The following is a 21534-nucleotide window of genomic DNA, read 5'->3' on the forward strand; positions in this document are numbered from 1 at the left end:
TGTAATTGATGCAGTCCGTGGTTTGGCATTGTCATGTTGGAAAATACAAGGTCTTCCCTGAAAGAGACGTCGTCTGGATGGGAGCATATGTTGCTCTAGAACCTGGATATACCTTTCAGCATTGATGGTGTCTTTCCAGATGTGTAAGCTGCCCATGCCACACGCACTAATGCAACCCCATACCATCAGAGATGCAGGCTTCTGAACTGAGCGCTGATAACTCGGGTCGTCCTTCTCCTCTTTAGTCCGAATGACACGGCGTCCCTGATTTCCATAAAGAACTTTAAATTCTGATTCGTCTGACCACAGAACAGTTTTTCACTTTGCCACAGTCCATTTTAAATGAGCCTTGGCCCAGAGAAGACGTCTGCGCTTCTAGATCGTGTTTAGATACGGCTTCTTCTTTGAACTATAGAGTTTTAGCTGGCAACGGCGGATGGCACAGTGAATTGTGTTCACAGATAATGTTCTCTGGAAATATTCCTGAGCCCATTTTGTGATTTCCAATACAGAAGCATGCCTGTATGTGATGCAGTGGCGTCTAAGGGCCCAAAGATCACGGGCACCCAGTATGGTTTTCCGGCCTTGACCCTTACGCACAGAGATTCTTCCAGATTCTCTGAATCTTTTGATGATATTATGCACTGTAGATGATGATATGTTCAAACTCTTTCCAATTTTACACTGTTGAACTCCTTTCTGATATCGCTCCACTATTTGTCGGCGCAGAATTAGGGGGATTGGTGATCCTCTTCCCATCTTTACTTCTGAGAGCCGCTGCCACTCCAAGATGCTCTTTTTATACCCAGTCATGTTAATGACCTATTGCCAATTGACCTAATGAGTTGCAATTTGGTCCTCCAGCTGTTCCTTTTTTGTACCTTTAACTTTTCCAGCCTCTTATTGCCCCTGTCCCAACTTTTTTGAGATGTGCTGCTGTCATGAAATTTCAAATGAGCCAATATTTGGCATGAAATTTCAAAATGTCTCACTTTCGACATTTGATATGTTGTCTATGTTCTATTGTGAATACAATACCAGTTTTTGAGATTTGTAAATTATTGCATTCCGTTTTTATTTACAATTTGTACTTTGTCCCAACTTTTTTGGAATTGGGTTGTAGACTTCAGTTTGGTTCCATACTTCCTAGCCATCAGAGCTTCAGCAATAAAGTCCCTGAAATTTCATCCATCTGACTGTATATTACTATATGGATAGAATGTCACTTTAAAATGACTTCACAATCAAACAGTCCCTCTTGACTGGTCAGCTGGATCTAAGCCACAGGTCTGAGTGGGATCACAGAGTCCAGCAGTGATGAGAAGATGGTGGAGGGTTGCGTGGGCATATAAAGAGTCCATTGAGGGGTGTCCAGATGTGGAAACACCCAGCGGCCCAGCTGGGGAAGGACTGTAGCCACGCAGGAAATGATGTTACATGCTAGTTAGGCAGCTCTAATGCCACACTGACCTCTTTGTTTCACCACTCACCATTTTATTTGCTTCACTCCCCCATCAGTACTCTCTTTAGGAAAATGTTAGGGGGGGGGAAACAGAGCTTCAGCAGAAAAATTCTACTCCCACACTTAAACAGGCATGACAACAGAACAAACTAGAGGGTAGCCAGCTCCTCCTTTCCTTCACAGAAACTCATCTCTAACCTGATGCTTGTTATCTTGTAACTAGCAGAGTCAAGTCTGTGCCGCACACTGCATAACACTCAGTTGCAGAATCATTAACCCTTTCACACGACGCAACTTTAACTGCTTGCCAGAAGTTGCATGGTGAATGCAGGTGTGCGCACAGATGAGGCGCACATGTCACACATGATCTTTCACATGGAGAGATCCCTGCCAAAGTGCCTCCAATCCCCAAATCCTGCTTTATCGTGGAAAAAAAAAAAAACCTCGAGAGCTGTCCGTCACGTGACTGTCACCGTTTTGTACAGAAACAAGAAATATAGAAAAATAAAAGGATTGTCTAATCTGCAAAGAGAAGCAGACATTTAGTGGAAAAAAGCTATTTTTAATACTGTGCACTGTTTATAACAACCACATGGGTATTACATGCCCAATTATATCTTGTAGAAATAACATTAAATGTGCTTATTGTGCATGTTGCCCTTGCCCTCCCACACAAATAGATGGATGATAAACTGGAACTGCAGCACATGAGAGCAGATGAACGTGATTTCCTCTCGGGCACTCGCTGGCAGTTTCTCTTTACTGTACCTGCAACTAGTTGCAGACGGGCTCATACTATGCCTAATCTAATCAGTTCATCTGCTGGTTACAATGAGGATTCCAAATTAATCCTACAAACAAACATTCATCCACCTGGTTTTGAGATATTACGCTAATGGAAATCTCAGGCAGACATGCAGACAGACTCATGGGAAAAACCATAGGTAGCCTTGAGAAAATGGGCCTTGAGTTCCTGAACATGAATGTGTCAGTACAGTAACATCTCTGTATGACAAACAGGAAGGAAGCTACTGAAGAAACAAAGCAAAAAAAAAAAAAAAAAAAAAACCACACATTTCAGACATCTGACCTTGTTGTGCCTTTTGAATCCGTTTTAATCAATAATACCCTGTCCACACTAGGGATTTTGTACCGATACAAAACTACTTTCGTACCGCAACACCTGTCCATACTAGCAACTATACCGGTACTGTAGCGGTATAACTGTATCGGTACGAAACCCACAAATGTATGGGTTTCGTACCGGTACAGTATCGGTACTGTAGCGCTTCGCTGTAGTGTGGACAGATGAAGCGGTTCTGTATCGATACAAATATAATGCGCATGCGCAATGAACCATTCCTACGTCTTCCGGGTTATTCATACAATACAATACGCACGTGCTTTCCAGCTGTAAATAAAACGTCAAAATGGCTCAAAACGACCGTGGAGCTACATGGAGCAAAGAAAGGGGGGAGAAAGGAAGAGGAGGAGGGAGGGGGAAAGAGGGAGGAAGAAAGGAGGAAGAGGGGAAAAGGAAGAGAAAGGGAGGGGAAGAGAAAGGAAAAGGGAGAAAGTGAGGGGGGAGAAAGGGAGATTCGTTTTCTTTGTTTCTTTCTCAACTGCCTCGCGCGTTTTATACGAGTCGACTGAATAAATGACCACCAGAAATACAGACTGTACATTGACAACAAAAAGCACACACACGTTGTTTCATCCACCATATATTCTCGGAAGGAAGTTACTCGGTAACCACGGAAACATTTCGCGCACGCGCATTTCAACTTCCGTGAAAGAAAACCGCAAACATTTCTCGCTAGTGTGGACAGATGCACTAAACTGTACCGGTATACTTTGTATCGATACAGTTATACCACTTTCGTACCGGTATAAGTGTGAACACAGCATAAGTTCATCTGCCAGTTACCCAAAAAAAAAGTTCCATATAAATCCTACACATACTCAACGACTCGTTAGGTGAGATTTCAAGTTAATGAGAATCTTGCACAGATGCATAGACAACCAAACCAAAATCATAGTATGGGGGCACAAAAAAATGAGAGTAGTTTTTTTTTTTGTTTGTTTTTTAAATCTGCTTATTCTTCACTTATGCTGAGCTTCTGCCATACAAGTCCCTGTGTACGAGCTGTTACTATGGAAACACTAATGTATTAGTACAAGCTCATTAATATAAACCTATCGTTCATGTTCTAGCTAGAACTACTGTCTGAGCGGTGCGGTTAAACAAAATAATAATGCACATCATCTGATCTTTCCAATTCGAGAATTCAACCATGCTGGGGTATAATGTCTCTCACCCAGCTAATTTACACACCACAGATGAGTGAGTGATCACACAAATTAAATGGGGATTACAAGAAGTAGTCAGAAACGTTAAATAATTCTCATATTACATATTAAAACTTATACATAAATTTATATATCAGTAATGGTGCGTGTGTGCTTTAGACTGACCGTGTAGGATTCCACCAGTACAGTAGTCTCCAAAGCAAGCTTCTGCTCCTGCTCGATATTGTATCCTACATAACAGAGTTTCTCCTTCATCATGCGCACAGTCTCAAAATCTGCCGAGTGGTTGAAAGCATATCCGCGCAGCAGCAGCAACTGGAGAAAAATAATACGAGCACAATGTTATAGTAACTGTCAGCTTTCAACCAGCAAATACTCCTGCACCGAGCTCCGAAGACCACTTTAATAACACAGTCTAAGGCATTCTGTATTACTAGGCCAGTGTGGGCAATGAGGCCGGACCGGCGGACATTTATCAGTAATTTTCGCATTTGTCCGTCTGTATTTCAAAAGCATCAAACCGGACGGCTCATGAAAAATTGTTAAGATATGGGTCTAATCTACTTCTAATTTTCTTCCAAATGTTACACTAGGCGAATTCATCATGTCATAACAGCCTGTGAAACGGGAGACCCCGCGGGCTCAAATTTAAAAATTCCTAACTCGGCCATTGATGGTCCTAGCCCAGCCAAACTTTACAGGCACCTCCCTCTCTCACAGACCTTTTGAACGAGCCCAGGCTCGTCCCGATCCGACATCAGGAGCAAGAGCGGCTCGTGGAAAACTTTAGCACGAGCCCTGGCTTCAGCCACTCGTGTGTGCAGAGATTTAAAAATTCAGAACTCTGCTGTTAAAGGTCATGGCCCCGTCAAAATTTACAGGCACCTCCCTCTCCCGGAGTGGCACACTAAATAAGACAATAATAATAATAATAATAATAATAATAAAAAAATGCACTCAGGCGGCACGGTGGTGTAGTGGTTAGCGCTGTCGCCTCACAGCAAGAAGGTCCGGGTTCGAGCCCCGTGGCCGGCGAGGGCCTTTCTGTGCGGAGTTTGCATGTTCTCCCCGTGTCCGCGTGGGTTTCCTCTGGGTGCTCCGGTTTCCCCCACAGTCCAAAGACATGCAGGTTAGGTTAACTGGTGGCTCTAAATTGACCGTAGGTGTGAATGTGAATGGTTGTCTGTGTCTATAGCCGCTTTTCCGCTACCAACGCGGCTGAGTTGGGCTGAGCCGTGCGGTGCTGAGTTGGGCTGAGTCGAGCTGAGTGGGGCTGTTGGAGTTGCATTTCGACTACAACCGCGCTGAACCGTGCTGGCTGGAAGTGGGTGGACACATTGGGTGGAGTTAGCGAAAGTGGGTGGACGTCACGTGATGTCGTTAGGCGGCGCAAACAGTGACAACAGTGACCTTTTAAGCGGTAGTCTCACGACCCGGATAGTAAACAATAAACATGGAGGACATGGAGTCGAGAGTGAGTTTTGGGTGCTAAGTAAAACCGTGCGAGTTTTGGGTACTAAGTAAGGCTGAAGTGAGCTGAGTCGTGCTGCTCTGAGGTAGTCGAAACGCGAGCCGTGTCGGGCTGAAGTGAGCTGAAAAAGGGTAGTGGAAAAGGGCCATATATGTCGCCCTGTGATGACCTGGCGACTTGTCCAGGGTGTACCCCGCCTTTTGCCCGTAGTCAGCTGGGATAGGCTCCAGCTTGCCTGCGACCCTGTAGAACAGGATAAAGCGGCTAGAGATGATAAGATGAGAAAAAAATACACTCAGTATTCACTGTTTTTACTGCACGATCAGTTGAACTAGTATTTTAGGGTTGACCGTATCTGATGGATCCAGTCAGTTGGTTTAGGGTTCAGTTTACATGAAACTTTGTAGTACAGTGTTATGTTCAGTGCCAAACTACCAATCAATGGTTATTATGTGCATTTTTTTTCCATTCATAATAAAAATAAGTCATAATCATACGCTTTGTAGGATGTAGATTTATATTTTAAGAGTTTATTTTCTTCTCCGTTCCAGTCCAGCAGATTTTAGTCTGAATGCCAAACGATATTCCCATGTCTAATTCTGAGTCATTTTGTTACAAAGTTACTTGGAATCTCGTCCTCAAAATTCTCTCTCTGTTATGTAAGAACAGTTGTATTGTTCATCTCATCTCATTATCTGTAGCCGCTTTATCCTGTTCTACAGGGTCGCAGGCAAGCTGGAGCCTATCCCAGCTGACTACGGGCGAAAGGCGGGGTACACCCTGGACAAGTCGCCAGGTCATCACAGGGCTGACACATAGACACAGACAACCATTCACACTCACATTCACACCTACGGTCAATTCAGAGTCACCAGTTAACCTAACCTGCATGTCTTTGGACTGTGGGGGAAACCGGAGCACCCAGAGGAAACCCACGCGGACACGGGGAGAACATGCAAACTCGCACAGAAAGGCCCTCGCCGGCCACGGGGCTCGAACCCGGACCTTCTTGCTGTGAGGCGACAGCGCTAACCACTACACCACCGTGCCGCCCTGTTGTATTGTTAATTACTAAATTTCTTACAGACTTTTTATAAAACACAGTATAAAAAAAATATTCATTGTTGACAATATTTCATGAGTGTTATTATAGTACCTATATGAGTACCAGTAAGTTGTAACCAACTGGAACATCCTTGCCCCCCGTACTTTTTTTCTAGACATGGAACTGACCTGTGCGTGCTACTGTTTTCTTGGGTAAAACTTCAAGCATGTTTTTCTTGAATCTTCTACAAATTGAATATAATTTACAAGAAAATGCCAGAGTAATTAGGCCTTTGAAAATCACAAAAACGTGCCTGGAAATAGCCAAGAAGCCGTCTCCAGGCATCAAAAGCCCTTCAGCTTACAGGGCCCCCTGGCTGCATTGTTCCAGGCCTTTGGACAGGCTGAAATTTGGATGGACAGACAACATTTTAGACTTGTCTGTCCTGTGACAGTCTGCTTAAACTTAATTTCCTACACTGCTAGGCCATCCAAAAAAAAATTTTTTTTCCCCTAACTGCTGTCAAGTCCAACAAGCACAAGTGAGTACCTTTATAAGATATCGAGTGATGTCTCTCCCTGCTATGTCCAGCCTGCGAGTTAAATGAGGAAGAGAGAACCCTTCATATACAGGGCAAATGTGGGTGACACCATCACCTGAATCCACCACGACTCCCGTTAATAGACCTGAGTATCAGAGTAACACAGCATAATTCAGGGGAAAGTTACAAGAATATTCAACAAATTCTTAGTTACAGTGGACACAAGTCTACATACCCCTGTTAAAATTGCTCATTTTTGAGATGTGTAAAAAAAAAAAAAACAAGATAAAATCATTTCAGATCTTTTTCCACCTTTAATATTGATATTGCAACCAATAGAAATGAAAGCAAAGAAAAAATACAAATATTTTAGGGAAAAATAAATAAATACAGCACTCACTCTTTTGGGTGAGAGTGTACCAACCTGGCACATATTAATTTGGCCATTTCGTTTCATTCTACTTGAAAAATGCTCCAGCTCTATCAATTTGCAAGGGCGTCTCCTGAACAAAACCCTCTTCAAATCATTCCCCAGGTTTTTTGATGGGGTTTAGAACTGTGCTCTGACTGGGCCATTCCAAATCTTCAGCTGTCTGATGCCTGCAGGTTTTGTGCCAAAAGAGATATAGAATATAATAGATATAAAATAGACTCGTCAATGATTGTCCATCTTGACTAGAATCAGAAGAGCAGTCCCATAGCACCATCATATGCTGCCACCATCATGCTTCACTGTGGGTATAACGTTCTGTAGAAGATAAGCCATCTTGTTTTTGTGCATATACATACATAATGTATATGAGTGATTCCACGCTTATGGGTACTGAAATGGGGACATAAACTCATTTTTAAAAATTCACCCAAAACCATTCCTTTTTTTTACCATCAGGTCACAAAACATGTAATCTTTAATGAATGATATGTTAAAAGATAACTTTAATTTTCTGAGATGTAATAAAAACATATTTATATGCCAAAGTCAGAACGTAACAGAAGTGTTGTGGACATATATATTCTCAATTTTAACAATGTAGAATTACTTTTTGAAACATAGGAAGGTGATGTTTTAGCAAATATAATTAATAAACATGTGTAGTAGAATAAACATACACATTCTTTCAATAAGATTAACACGGTATATAGCTAGATTGTAATTAATTTGTAACAGACGCGAGATGGACAATCGTAACAGAAGTAATGTAACAGACATCATTTTGGAACTCATAGGCTTGACTTTGGCATATAAATATGTTTTTATTACATCTCAGAAAATTAAAGTTATCTTTTAACATATCATTCATTAAAGATTACATGTTTTGTGACCTGATGGTAAAAAAAGAAATGGTTTTAGGTGAATAAGTTCATGTCTCCATTTCAGTACCCATAAGCGTGGAATCACTCGTGTGTGTATGTATGTGTATATATATATATATACATACATACACACGCTACATACATATATATACACACACACACACTACATACACACATACATACATATATATATATACACACATATATATATATATATATATATACACACACACTAATATATATATATATATATATATATATATATATATATATATATATATATATATATATATATATATATATACACACACACACATATACACACTAAATAAATAAATAAATATATATATATATATATATATATATATATATATATATATATATACACACACTAAATAAATAAATATATATATATATATATATATATATATATATATATATATTTTTTTTTTTTTTTAAGAGTTATGACAAAGTTCTACTGTGGACTGAGGAGGCAACACATTTTCCCCACATGGTTTTGGGGCGCTGGTCTGTAGGTTTCTCATGAGAAAGAGCTACTGTCTAGCCACTCTAGCCAACAGACTAGATATACAGTATACAAGAGTGCAGCAGCCTCCCTGTTAAGTTTTCTTCTTGTCCTTTCGTCACTTCTGGAGGCATGTCCTGTTCTTAATAAAGTCACTGTGGTGCCCTACTTTCTCCAATTTCTGATGATGGCCTTCAAATGTTCCATGGTACAGCTAATGTTTTGCAACTTTCCTCTGTACCCTTCGCCTGACTTTCCACAATGTGATCCTGTATGTGCTTTGTAAGCTCTTTGCGGACTGCTTCAGCAGTTGGATGAAAAACAATATCTTCATATGGGGTTAATCAAAAACTTCATTGATAGCATGTGTATTATAATTACTTTTGGATGTGGTAAATTCTGAGCACAGTCATAAGTCCCATTATAAAGGGGTGTGCACCAGCAGTGGTTTGTGACCATAGATTTTGGTGGGGCAGGCTGACATTAACAACATAGCCTCTGAACTTTACTTTGTCTGGGGCTATCAGACTTGACACATGCTATAGGCTACTATCCATTTGGCATACATCACTGCAGTGACATGGTCGAAAGTTTCGAGGGAAGAATTACAGTAGTGCTTTCCCTTTGCCTTCCACTGGATTATAAACAGAGGTTTTCCCCTCTCAACCATTCACACCTATGGGCAATTTAGAGTAGCCTATAGAGATCTTGCAGTCACGTGACCGGAAAGTACACAGCCGCCATCTTGTCGGTAAAAAGCACAGCTGAATACTGCTGCACTCGTGTACAGAATGGATCAATTTCAACCGATGGACTACATGGCTCATTTTTCTAATGAACAGATAACTAGATACATGTCTAAAATAAACGATCTACAGATTAGTGACCCTTATGGCTTACCGGACGGAGTTTTCACGACCGTGTCAGTGGATTTTGAACTGCCAGCGGAATACCCAGACGTGTATAATTACCTCATTAACTTTCCCTCGCTGTTCAGTGGTGAAGCACTGCATGCTTATAAATCTCTGGACAGTTATCTTTACAGAAATTCAGGATTTGTCAGCGACTCAGATGTGGCATCTTGTAAACAAGAAAATAACAATCCTCATTGGACGGGTAAGTCACTTAAGTATCTAGTATAGCACTGACCAGCCAATTATAGAATAGAATAAGGTAATTCCAACTGTAATTCCAAATCGTCCGTCTTGTTTACCATGGATCTGGCGTTGGAGAGATAGAGGCTTAGCAGTGGAGGCTTGAGTGGCTGTTTTCTGAGCTTAGTCAACAGGCCGGCTCTGCAGCCTCGCTTTTGCTTCCGCTCCCGGCACCGCCTCCTTCGCTTTGCTTCCGATAACAATCCACGGAGACCCCGCTGGTCTCGCTATCTCGTCCGGAATGTTGTGCATGCGATGGAAATCGCTACAAACCGTCATTTTCTGCTGGAAACCAATGTCCAGTAAGTCCATACGGTTGTAGTGGATATTGAAGTCCGGTACAGACGAACAACACGCAAAAATACACACAAAAAACATAAACGTGCACAGGTAGGGAGAGCTTGTAGCCGCAGCCGTTGTAGTAGAATTGTATATAGTAGGGTTTTCCAGAAGAAAAGGTAGAAGTAAAAGCAGAAGTACAACCAGAAGTAGAAGGCGGAAATATGGCGTTTGACCGACAAGATGGCGTCTGTCACAATCTGGATCGGCTGTGACGTCACATGCAAGTGCTCCATAGGCTACTACCGAGTGAAATTTTAGCATAACCCAACAATAGGCAGTTGAAAATCAACAACAGGCAGCCAGCATACCGTCTAGCAGCTCAATTTGTGAGGTTTTACCACACACACACAAACCCAAAAATGTGGGCCCTTGTATAAATAGAGCCATTTGTTCTTTTTCTTAGCCCTTGAGTGGGAAACAAGTAATTAACACACACACACACACACACCCCCCTAATGTATGGACAATATACATAATATAATCCCCCGTTTCCCCCTTTGCAATATTTATACAGGGGGCTGCAAAAGTAGGTATACAGTAATGAAAAAATGTTTGCACAAAACGTTAGTGTTAAATGAAACCTAGCACCACTATTATAATACTGGTAATACTGAAATATTCCTTTCTGTATACCTACTTTTGCAGCCCCCTGTATATAACTTACACTTTGCCATTTTGCAGTGATTTATTACATATAATTCAGATTATTTGCCATAAAACAAGATCTTAACCACAGAGTAGTTTGAAACTAGCCCAATCTGGCTTCCATTTCCTCTCCTGAAAATGTTCATATAGAGTGAACAACAGCGCAGGTAAAAATTGTCCGTATGGAATAGTGTGGTCCCCAAATTTTTTTTTAGGATTTTGTTACGACCACCTTACCATTTTTTTTTACATTGCCTAAAAGAAGTTATTGTGCGAAATTTGGTTGAGATTGAACAATGTTTAGAGATGCCACAAAGCCATTAAAGTTTTCACTCAAGACACAATATAAAATAATGTGGCTTATTAACTGTTTCATATTAATACAAAACAATACAGTAATATAACTTCCTGTGTTCAAAGTAACAATAGCTATTACTTGTCTGTGATTTTCTAAACCCTTCGGTATTATGGTATCTTGTGGAGATAAAAGAACACACTAAGGTGGGGTTTACATTAGACCGTATCAGCGGATCATCAGATTAACGTTTTTAAAAACGATTCGCGTGCACACAGCAACGCCAATACACGGATGCGCTAATCACATGACTAATTCGGCACGTAAGTTGAAATGTGTCAGTGCGGCTCATCGCTTCCTCCTCAGCGGCTGCGCTCCAAATCACTCCGCCCTGAACAGCGAGTGCCCTCTGGAGGGTGCGCACTCCGGCCCTGCGCAGCTCACAGAGCGCGCGAGTGAAGTGCACGAGCAGTGATTCGGGACTGAGCCGCTGTGCGCAAGTCACTTACCACTTGCAAGTGGAAGGATGGCAAGCCTAAAGACAATCATAACTACACAATGGGCAGTATTTGCATCAGTATTTGCAGTATTTTCATACTTTTATACTCTTTAATGAAAGGTGATACAAGGCGGAAGTCCGCGCCATTTTTCAGCAGTCACGTCACATGACCAACGCCAGCGAATCAGGAAGGTGGATGTCACAGTGACGTTGTCCAGTGATGACGCCAGCTAGAGCTCAGCACAGCGTATCCACGTATTCTCAATGTTTACACAGAACCGGATCAGACACGATCTGGATTGAATACGTGAACCCTGGCGGATTCCCGTTTCCCGGCGTTTCCAGGCGTTTTAATGTAAACAGACAGTGCATCCGCGAAGAAAACGAGACAGATACGGTCTAATGTAAACTTGGCCTAAGGACTTCCCTAGCAGAAGGAAGCTTTCTCCCAGACAGTTCCTTGGAAGTGGGACCAATTAACCAAACATAATTGTCCTTTCTGGTTTTGTGCTTTGCACCACCGGTACTACTTGTATTACTGTTGCTAGCCATCTGAAAAACATAGAAAGAAAAACATTCACAACTTCATCAGCATATTACGATCAGTGCTCATTGTTTAAGAACCCCTTAGTGCATGAAAGTTAACCTTCTATCAGTCTATAAACTCTTCCTGCCTCTTCTTTTTCATAGAAGTGGCATATTCCCTCTAGAACTGTGACTTTTTGGGGGTTTGAGATCTTCTCTGCAACAGTCTACGCACCAACTAATGTTAATGGCTTAACCCGATTTGCAACCTCTAAGGCTACATCCACACGACAACGAGATTTTTTTTTTTTTTTTAAATATCGCGTCCACATGGACAACGGATCAGTAAAATTTCAGGTACATATAGCAACGCTTGCTGAAAACGATGCAATACACATGCCACACCTCTACGTGCGCTGTAAGACGGTCCCATCGGAGACACCAGAACAATAGAAGTAGTAGACGCATGCGCATAAACCCCTTCTTCTGTAGCATCAGCCACAAAGTTTTGAGTATTAATCAGTAGCGTAAAATAGTATCTATTGTCTAAGACACTTATTTATATTTCATATTAAAACACCCATGTAAATTAATACATAGAAAGCCTGGCCAGGCGCTGAACGTTCTTCTGCCTTCACTTTAAGGGAAACTCAGGGCGAGCATGAGCCTAGGTTCTTCCCGGTCACCGTCACACGCGCACACCTTCTCACTCCCTGTCCTATGGATATAGTCCCTTTAAATCACGTGCTCGTTTTTTGAATGGAGACGCGGAAAGAGGAATGAATGGGGGTAGATGGAAGCTGGTACGCCAACATTCTGATATCCTCCAGAATTCTTTAATGGTCCAGAATAAATTGAATGCTACACGTTGATGGATTACTTTGTTCTTCTACACCCTTTTTGAGGAATGTATTGTCGGACTTAAACCAACATCTGAAGAGGTGAGATCGCTCCTTTTTTTTCCCTATTTTTGCTGGCGGGATTGTTTTTGTTTTTGGAAAGCGCACGGGCGGTGCACGGTTTGTTATACTGCTTCCGCAGTGTTTGGACTAAAGACTCTGCCCTAAGGGCTATTCTCTCTCTCTCTCACTTTGCACCATTACACAATAAATATTCACAGTGAAAATATTTTGTAAGCGCGTTTCATGAACGAAGTTATAGGATTTGTTGACAACTCGCATCGAGTTCGTTACACTTCTACCCGGCGTGAAGCACGGACAGTCATGTGGTTGTGACGTCATCGTAAACAAATCCGTTCTACTCATCCAGGCGACTTCGCAACGGCGCCGTTGCCAGATTTTTCCACTCTGGAACCCGTTCTCAAAAGATTTCATTTTGGGGCACCCAAAACGCCGGCGCCGTGTGGACGCCAGGCCGAAACGATAAACAATTTTATCATATTCACCTGAATCCGTTGCCGTGTGGACAGGGCCTAAATATTAACCAATTTTTCTCAAATTTTGCTTGTTGCATTCTTTTAGCCTATGTAAAAAAATGGTAGGGTGGTCGGAATGTTTTGGTAAAAAAAAAAATTTTCCCATACATTTTGGGACCACCCTAGTATGGAGGTCTATTCACACTTTTTGCCGTTTTTGACCACTAACTCACTCGGTGTAACAATAACTCCATGGAAGCGAAGTGGGGCAAGTGTACTCTCTGCCCCATAATTGCAGAACATCTAGAAACATGAGAGAAATCAATGGAAAATTGTTTTATGTCTCTAAAATAAATGGACAATTTTTAAAATCATTAGTGACTCAAAAGAAGTGATTAGTATTTCAAATGAATATAAAATGCATGGTGTTATAAATCAGGACATAAATGAAGATTACATTTTGTTGAACGGCTATACCTGCCCCTATGGACAAGCAGCAACTGGTGTGCATACTTATGCAACCAGGTTCTTTTTTCCCCCCCTAAAAGGTTTACTTTTTTAAACTTGGATTCTGTTGCTTCCAATATCAGATTAAAATGTGGAAAAAGATCTCACGTGATTTTTTTTTTTTACCTCACCAAAAACTTGCAATTTTAACAAGACATTTGATATCCACTGTATGTGTATTTGTTCATATTTATATAGCATGAATATAAGATGGCACAGAAAATTTACATGCATGCAATGTATATAGCCATGTTGTATCTACACCCGAATTCCAAAAAAGTTGGGACGCTGTGTAAAACAACTAAACACAATGCAGTGATTTGCAAATCACGGAAACCCTATATTTCACTGAAAATACTACAGACAACATATCAAATGTTGAAAACAGAATTTAAAAAAACAAAAAAACACCACATTTACTTATATTGAATTTTTTTTTTTTTTAAGATATTTTTTGGGCTTTTTTTCACCTTTATTGGATAGGACAGTGTAGAGACAGGACAGGAAATGAGTGGGAGAGAGAGACGGGGAGGGATCGGGAAATGACCTCGGGTCGGAATCGAACCCGGGTCCCCGGATTTATGGTATGGCGCCTTAGCCACCTGAGCCACGACGCCCCCACTTATATTGAATTTGATGCCAGCAACAAGTTTCAAAAAAGCTGGGATGGGGCATGTTTATCATTGTGTTGTATCACCTCTACTTTTAACAACTCTTAAACATTTTGGAACCGAGGAGACCAATTGGTGTAGTTTTGAAAGTGAAATATTGTCCCATTCTTGCTAATAATTCAAATATGTTTTCAATGAGAGACAAGTCTGGACTGCAGGCAGGCCAGTTTAGCACCCAGACTCTTACTATGGAGCCATGCAGTTGTTACATGTGCAGAATGCAGTTTGGCATTGTCTTGCTCAAATAAGGAAGAAGAGTGCTCTGAGAGCACAATATCCCCTGCTCCAATATATTGCAAACGAAATTGCAATATGAATATTACTCTCCTATAACAAAGCTTTTTGCCAAGTTTCGTGAAATTCCTCCAAAAATTGTGAGAGGAGTTGATTTCAGAAGGTGAGAAACCTTTCTGGGACGGATGGACCCATAACATCCTTTGTGCCTTTCATCCAGTGGGGAATAAAAACAAGGATGAAATGAGGACAGCTATGAAGAGGATGAAATCTGGGAAGGCGGTTGTTCCGGCTGACAATACATCTGGAGGCATGAAGATGTTTAGGAGAAATAGCAATGGAGTTTTTAACTAGATTGTGTTTAACACAATCTGGGAAGGTGAGAGGATGCCTGAGGAATGGAGAAGCAGCGTACTGGCACTGATTTTCAGAGCTGTAGTAACTACAGAGGTACAAGGTTGATCACCCATACTGTGAAGTTATGGGAAAGAATAGTAGAATCTAGGTTAAGAAGAGAGGTGGTGATTAGCAAGCAGCAGTATGATTTCATGCCAGGAAAGAGCACGACAGATACAAATGTTGGCTTTGAAAATATTGATGGAGAAATATAAAAGGTCAGACAGAGTTGCACTGTGTATTTGTGGACTTGGAGAAAGCATATGACAAGGTGCCACGAAAGAAGGTGTGGTATTGCATGAGGAAGTCAGGAGTGGCAGAAAAGGATGCAAGAATGGTGCAGGATATGTATGAGGGCAGTGCAACAGTGGTGGGATGTATGGTAGGAGTGATTGATGGGTTCAAGGTGGAGGCCTTTCTTGTTTGCAATGGTGCTGGACCAGTTGACAGACAAGTCAGGCAGGAGTCTCCCTGGACTACGATCTTTGCAGATGACCTTGTGATCTGTAATGAGAGCAGGGAGCAGGTTGAGGAGAGCATGGAAAGGTGGAGGTATGCACTGGAGAAGAGGAATGAAAGTCAGTAGGAGTAAGACAATGCATGCGTGTGAATGACAGGGATGATGGTGGAAAAAGTAAAGGAGTTTAAATACTTAGGGTCAGCTGTAGAAAGTAACGTGGAGCACAGAAGAGTGGTGAAGAAAAAAAAAGTGCAGGCAGGGAAGAGTGGGTGGAAAAGAGAAGAGTGTCAGGAGTGATTTGCAACAGAAGGGTACCAGCAAGAGTGAAAGGGAAAGTGTACAAGATGTGAGTGAGACCAGCCATGTTATAGGAGTTGGAGAACGTGGTACTGACAAAAAGACAGGAGGCAGAGCTGGAGGCAACAGAGTTAAAGATGCTAAGATTTGTGTTAGGAGTGATGGAGATGGACAGGATTAGGAACAAGTATATTTGAGGGACAGTCCAGGTTGGACGGTTTGGAGACGAAGCAAGAGAGAGGAGATTGAGTTGGCTTGGACAGTTGCCAAGTATATTGGGAGAAGGATGCTGAAGATGGAGCTGCCAGGCAAGCGGAAAAGAGGAGGTTCGTGGATGTGATGAGAGAGGACATGCAGGTGGTTGGCATGACAGAGGAAGATGCTGAAGACAGGATGAAATGGAAACGGATGATCTGCTGTGGCAACCCCTAATGGGAGCAGCCGACAAAAGAAGAAATGTTCTTAAATTGTTGCTCCATTTGCCCATCCAGTCCTTCAGAGAATGACTTGTGAACCCCTCCCCATCTTTACTTCTGAGAGACTCGGCATCTCGGACATGCTCTTTTTATACCCAATCATGTTACTGACCTGTCGGCAATTAACCCAATTTTTTCTCGTCTCGTCTTCTTTCGCTTTATCCGGGACCGGGTCACGGAGGCAGCAGTCTAAGCATGGAAGCCCAAACTTCCCTCTCCCCAGACACCTCGGTCAGCTCCTCGGGAAGAACACCGAGGCGTTCCCAGGCCAGCCGAGAGACATAGTCCCTCCAGCGTGTCCTGGGTCTTCCCCGGGGCCTCCTCCCGGGGGGACATGCCTGGAACACCTCCCCAGGGAGGCGTCCAGGAGGCATCCGAAAAAGATGCCCGAGCCACCTCAGCTGGTTCCTCTCGATGTGGAGGAGCAGCGGCTCTACTCCGAGCTCCTCCCGAGTGACTGTGCTTCTCACCCTATCTCTAAGGGAGCGCCCAGCCACCCTGCGAAGGAAACTCATTTCGGCCGCTTGTATCCGCGATCTTGTTCTTTCGGTCATTACCCAAAGCTCATGACCAATTTTTTTTTTTTTTTTTTAAAGATTACACAACTTTTTTTCAGTCTTTTGTTGCCCCTGTCCCAACTTTTTTGAAATGTGTTGCTGGTATCAAATTCAAAATGAGTAAACAGTTTTCAAAAAGCAATAAAATTTCAGTTTTGACATTTGATATGTTGCCTTTGTACCATTTTCAATTAAATATAGGGTTTCGCAAATCATTGCATGTTTTTTATTTACATTTTACACAGCGTTTCAACGTTTTTTTTTTTTAGAACCGAGGCTGTCGAATGTGCTGCTTAAACAATGGTGATGTGGTAACGTACCTTGAGCATACAATGTGAGCACAGCCTGAATTGCAATATAAACCCCTGAGAACTGATAGGTCTCAAACATAACCTAGAGAAAATATAAAAAACAGACATATTAATAAGTGCCACTTTTTTTGGTGACCACATATACAGTGGCAGTGCACAAAACACCCGATTTAGAGCAAAGCCTGCTGGGTACTCAGACATGAGATACATGAAGATACAGATGGGGCCAATAAAAGGATATTTACACTATACTAACAAAAAGGCAGCTGTATAAACAGTGTCTGCATAGACTCGGTTATGTGTATTGTTATTTATACAGTGTTTAAGGGAACAGTCCAAAGAAAATCGATCCTTCGGTCTACATATCTAGAGATATACGTAGCTCCGTGTTGCCTAGCTGAAGAAGAAACCTACAGAGTAGCTGCAGTGTACACCACTAATGGTTGTACATGCAATTCTGACTCAGAGTGGTAGAGAATATTTCCAGAGAAACAGGTACAATGTCCTACAGCTTCAGAAGCACTTTTGTCTGAAAAGGTCCGAGGACACTAGAAGCTCTTCAAGTAAAATATAGACAACATGGCCAAAAGTTTGTGGATGCCTGACCAGCACATACACGTGGTTCGTCTCTGAACTGTTGTCACAAAGCTGGTAGCACAAAATTGTACAAGATATATCTAGAGATGAAAGTGGAGCAAAGAAAAAAAAAATCCTGAACTTTTGAAAGTCAAACTAAGATGGGGCCAACGTCCCCTGAAAAAATTTTAATAACATAACACGCAAAACCCTGCATTCTCGTGCATTTTAGTCCTTATTTTCACTACAAGAAGTTCTAACTTTTAAGCCTTTTTCTTTCATGTACATTAATGATTAATATGTCAAAAATATCAAACTTAATTCCCCTAGTTAATGAGTAATTTTCAGGAGTGCATTTAGAAAACGCGGTGATTTTCCTGCTACACAGTTCATTACTTAGAAAAAAAAAAATCAGACGGTTGAAGGTAAACTCAGCAAAATCCCAAAACAGTACTGTTAAAAAGTAAAGGTCTGTTAGAGTTTCTAAAGCTTTCAAGTTTCAATGTTGGTGACGTTGAGCCTCGTTTATCAATCTTGTAGTAGAGTTGTGCGTTTGCGTAAGCTGAAGTGAACTAAACATTTCCAATTCATATTTATGCGAGTTGAAGCCAATTGTTTACATTAGTTCGTATTGTCTGTAAATTTAAACACACCAGTGAATACCAAATTTCTCATGTAAATCAGGGGCGTAGCTAGGATTTTTCAGGGTGTGTGTGTGTGTGTGTGTGTGTGTGTGTGTGTGTGTGTGTGTCACACACTGACTGGCAGCCTGAGTACATTATGTAACAAAAAATAAATTACCGTAACCATTGCTAGTTTTAGGCAGCTTAGAAACCGGCTCTTCCATTATTGTTGTTTCTTCCACGTTTTCTTCATGTTGTGTTCTAGACACGGCACTAAAACTTAGCTTCGAAGCCACAAAATGCATCTTTGATGGAAAAAAAAAAATATATATATATAATAAATTGCTTACCTCTCTTCACGTCGAAAGAAGGAGGAAAGTTTAGCTTGTTTTGACATGACGAATTATTAACACGAGGAAATGCTTGTAATTCGCAACTAAAAAGACTGCAGCTACACTGGCAGCTTGAACACACTTTCTAGTGCGATCGTGTTGCGCTTGCGCAGAACGGTGTCAGTCCTGCGCGCCTTAGCTCGTGCACCTGAAGGCGCGCACGCCTAACGAGCTCCGGCACACGCGCCGTTAACAAAGAACACCTGTCTTTAATCAATGAACTATGTTTGGGCTATTTAAGGACTGCGCCCATGCAAGGACGATGCGAAGTATTACGCTGCATCTAGGAACGTGAAAAATCTGAAAAATACATTTCTCCGTTTGGAAAACCGGAGATTTTCAAGAGTTTTGTCAAATATCTGGATTTCCGGGTAAATCCGGAAGACTTTCATCTATATCTGTATGCTGTAGTATTACAATTTCCTTTCACTGGAACTAAGGGACCCAAACTTGTTGCAGCACAACAATGCCCCTGTGCACAAAGCGAGGCCCATGAAGACATGGCTTGCCGAGGTTTGAATGGAGGAACCAGAGTAACCGGCATAAACCCTAACCTCAACCCATGAGTGTGATGGTCAGGTGTCTACAAACTTTTGGCTGCATCAGGAGCAGTTCCAAAATACTACTTAGTTCAAAACTAAATTGAAAAACAGGGTCACAGAAATGGAGCTTAGAATTGAGAGTGACCCTATAAATATCTCCCAGGCTCCCTCCCCCATAAGGCCAATTTATACTTCTGCACTGAATCTTCTCTCTAGGCTACAGCGTAGCTACATACCCGATGCCATACCCTACACCATAATCAGACGTGCACCTCTCCAGAAACATAACTACAGGTTGCAGGGACACAGACCGCAACAACTGTGATCGGTCAGTCCGTTTGGTAGCACTGCGTTTCCGGCTGCTTCTTTGCGAAAATTGGAAATCTGCTATCACGATATTGTGCCAATATAGATAGTGAGGCTCTATCATGGTCGTAGATCAGCGTTTCTCAACCTTTTTTCAGTCACGGCACCCTTTGGAAGTATGCAAATTCTCAAGGCGCCCCCATATAAAATATACGCAGACCATACGCTGACCCCGGCAGTGACGTTGTGACATGGGAAAGGGGGCCGTGAGACAAATTTTGATGATGCATGAGGCGGCGATGATCTGCATTAGTGTAACTATCATTTTTTGGAATTTTAATTAATTTTATTTATTTCAATGTTAGAATATATAATTTTTTGAAGGCACGGCAGTTGAGAAAGGCTGTCGTAGATCCTTATAACAGCCAGTTTAATCCTGTGGATTTAAACACACTAGCATTATTTTGGTGCCTCATTCCTGAGCACGCAGCGAGACTTTCGCGTTGAGCCGCTCATATTGCTGAATACAAAGGAGTTAAAAACACATCAGAAAAGCTTTCAGTGAGAATTCACTTAGTTTCTAATTAAATTACGTGAAGTTTCTTTTTCCCCCAGTAATTTGTTTCAAAACAACATTTTGTACACGTTATTTTATACTTATGGGACATTCCACCAAATGGGTGCCATTTGCTTGTTGTACCACTCCCAAATTAAACTTAATTTGTTACATCTCTTCAACACTGATGACAACACACATTTAACTATTCAAAATGTGTATTGGTCAACCTCAGGCTACGTCATTTATTTTTTACAAGGTTTGGAAGTCAAAGATGGCTGCATACTCTTTATATAAGTAACAGGACTGAGTTTTTAGCCTAGGATTAGCTAATACATGGAATTAAGCCACATGGCGTCATCGCTAATAGCATGAACACAGCACATTCTAGTGATTTACCAAAAATCTGTATTTTTAAAATAAACAAATCATCTAAGAAATAATTTAAGTAACAGGACAGTATGTTGACATTAACCTTATCAGTCAAAGTAAAAAAAAAAAAATCATCAAATATACAGAAAAGTAAATGAGAGAACTAACTTTTGGTCTTCCCATGGCCTTCAGAAGACACAACTGATGTAACTTCCTGTTGAGCATGTGATTTATGGAACGTTCCAAATTTGTCAGATGGGGTAATATATTTAGGTAACAGGACTGAGTGAAAACCCAGGGACACGACTAAAATGTGTATTTTAACGAAGATATTGTGGATTTCTTATGAAAAAAATATATTTAAACCATGAATAGGATATGGAGTCACACAACAGTGCAAAAGAAATACTGTTTCTGAAGGATTTTAATCATAATATTTAAGTATAGAGTGCGGGGAGAGGTAACATGCTATTTTTCAGTGTTTTAGGTAGCTTTTATTAATCCTTACAATTATATATCTTAAATTTGAAAATCAGATCAATGTGCAGGACATTCTGCGTAATAAGGAAATGTATTTTAAAGTACATTTTTATGTGCATTTATACATATAATTTTCTAGGGACGGAAATGGCACCGATTCGGTGGAATGGCTCTTATTATTCCTACAGTGAAACACAGTTCACATTCTGCTCTTCTGCGTGTAAAATAATAAAAGCAGTGAATTCTGGAGGTGATGCACACGGTACATACAAGT

General features: G+C 41.3%; 1 protein-coding gene across 1 annotated transcript in view; it reads right to left on the minus strand.

The window, feature by feature from the left end:
* The window catches only part of actr2b (actin related protein 2b), a 67723-nt gene that overhangs the window by 20473 nt on the left and 25716 nt on the right, over positions 1-21534 (minus strand). Inside the window, exons 4-6 of the mRNA XM_060925532.1 lie at positions 17423-17495; positions 6838-6974; positions 3938-4087 (exon numbers count right to left, since the gene is read on the minus strand). Of these exons, the coding sequence (XP_060781515.1) occupies positions 3938-4087; positions 6838-6974; positions 17423-17495 (360 nt within the window). The remainder of the gene's footprint in view (positions 1-3937; positions 4088-6837; positions 6975-17422; positions 17496-21534) is intronic.

Source organism: Neoarius graeffei, chromosome 7 (assembly GCF_027579695.1).
Source record: "Neoarius graeffei isolate fNeoGra1 chromosome 7, fNeoGra1.pri, whole genome shotgun sequence".
Lineage (NCBI taxonomy): Eukaryota > Metazoa > Chordata > Actinopteri > Siluriformes > Ariidae > Neoarius > Neoarius graeffei.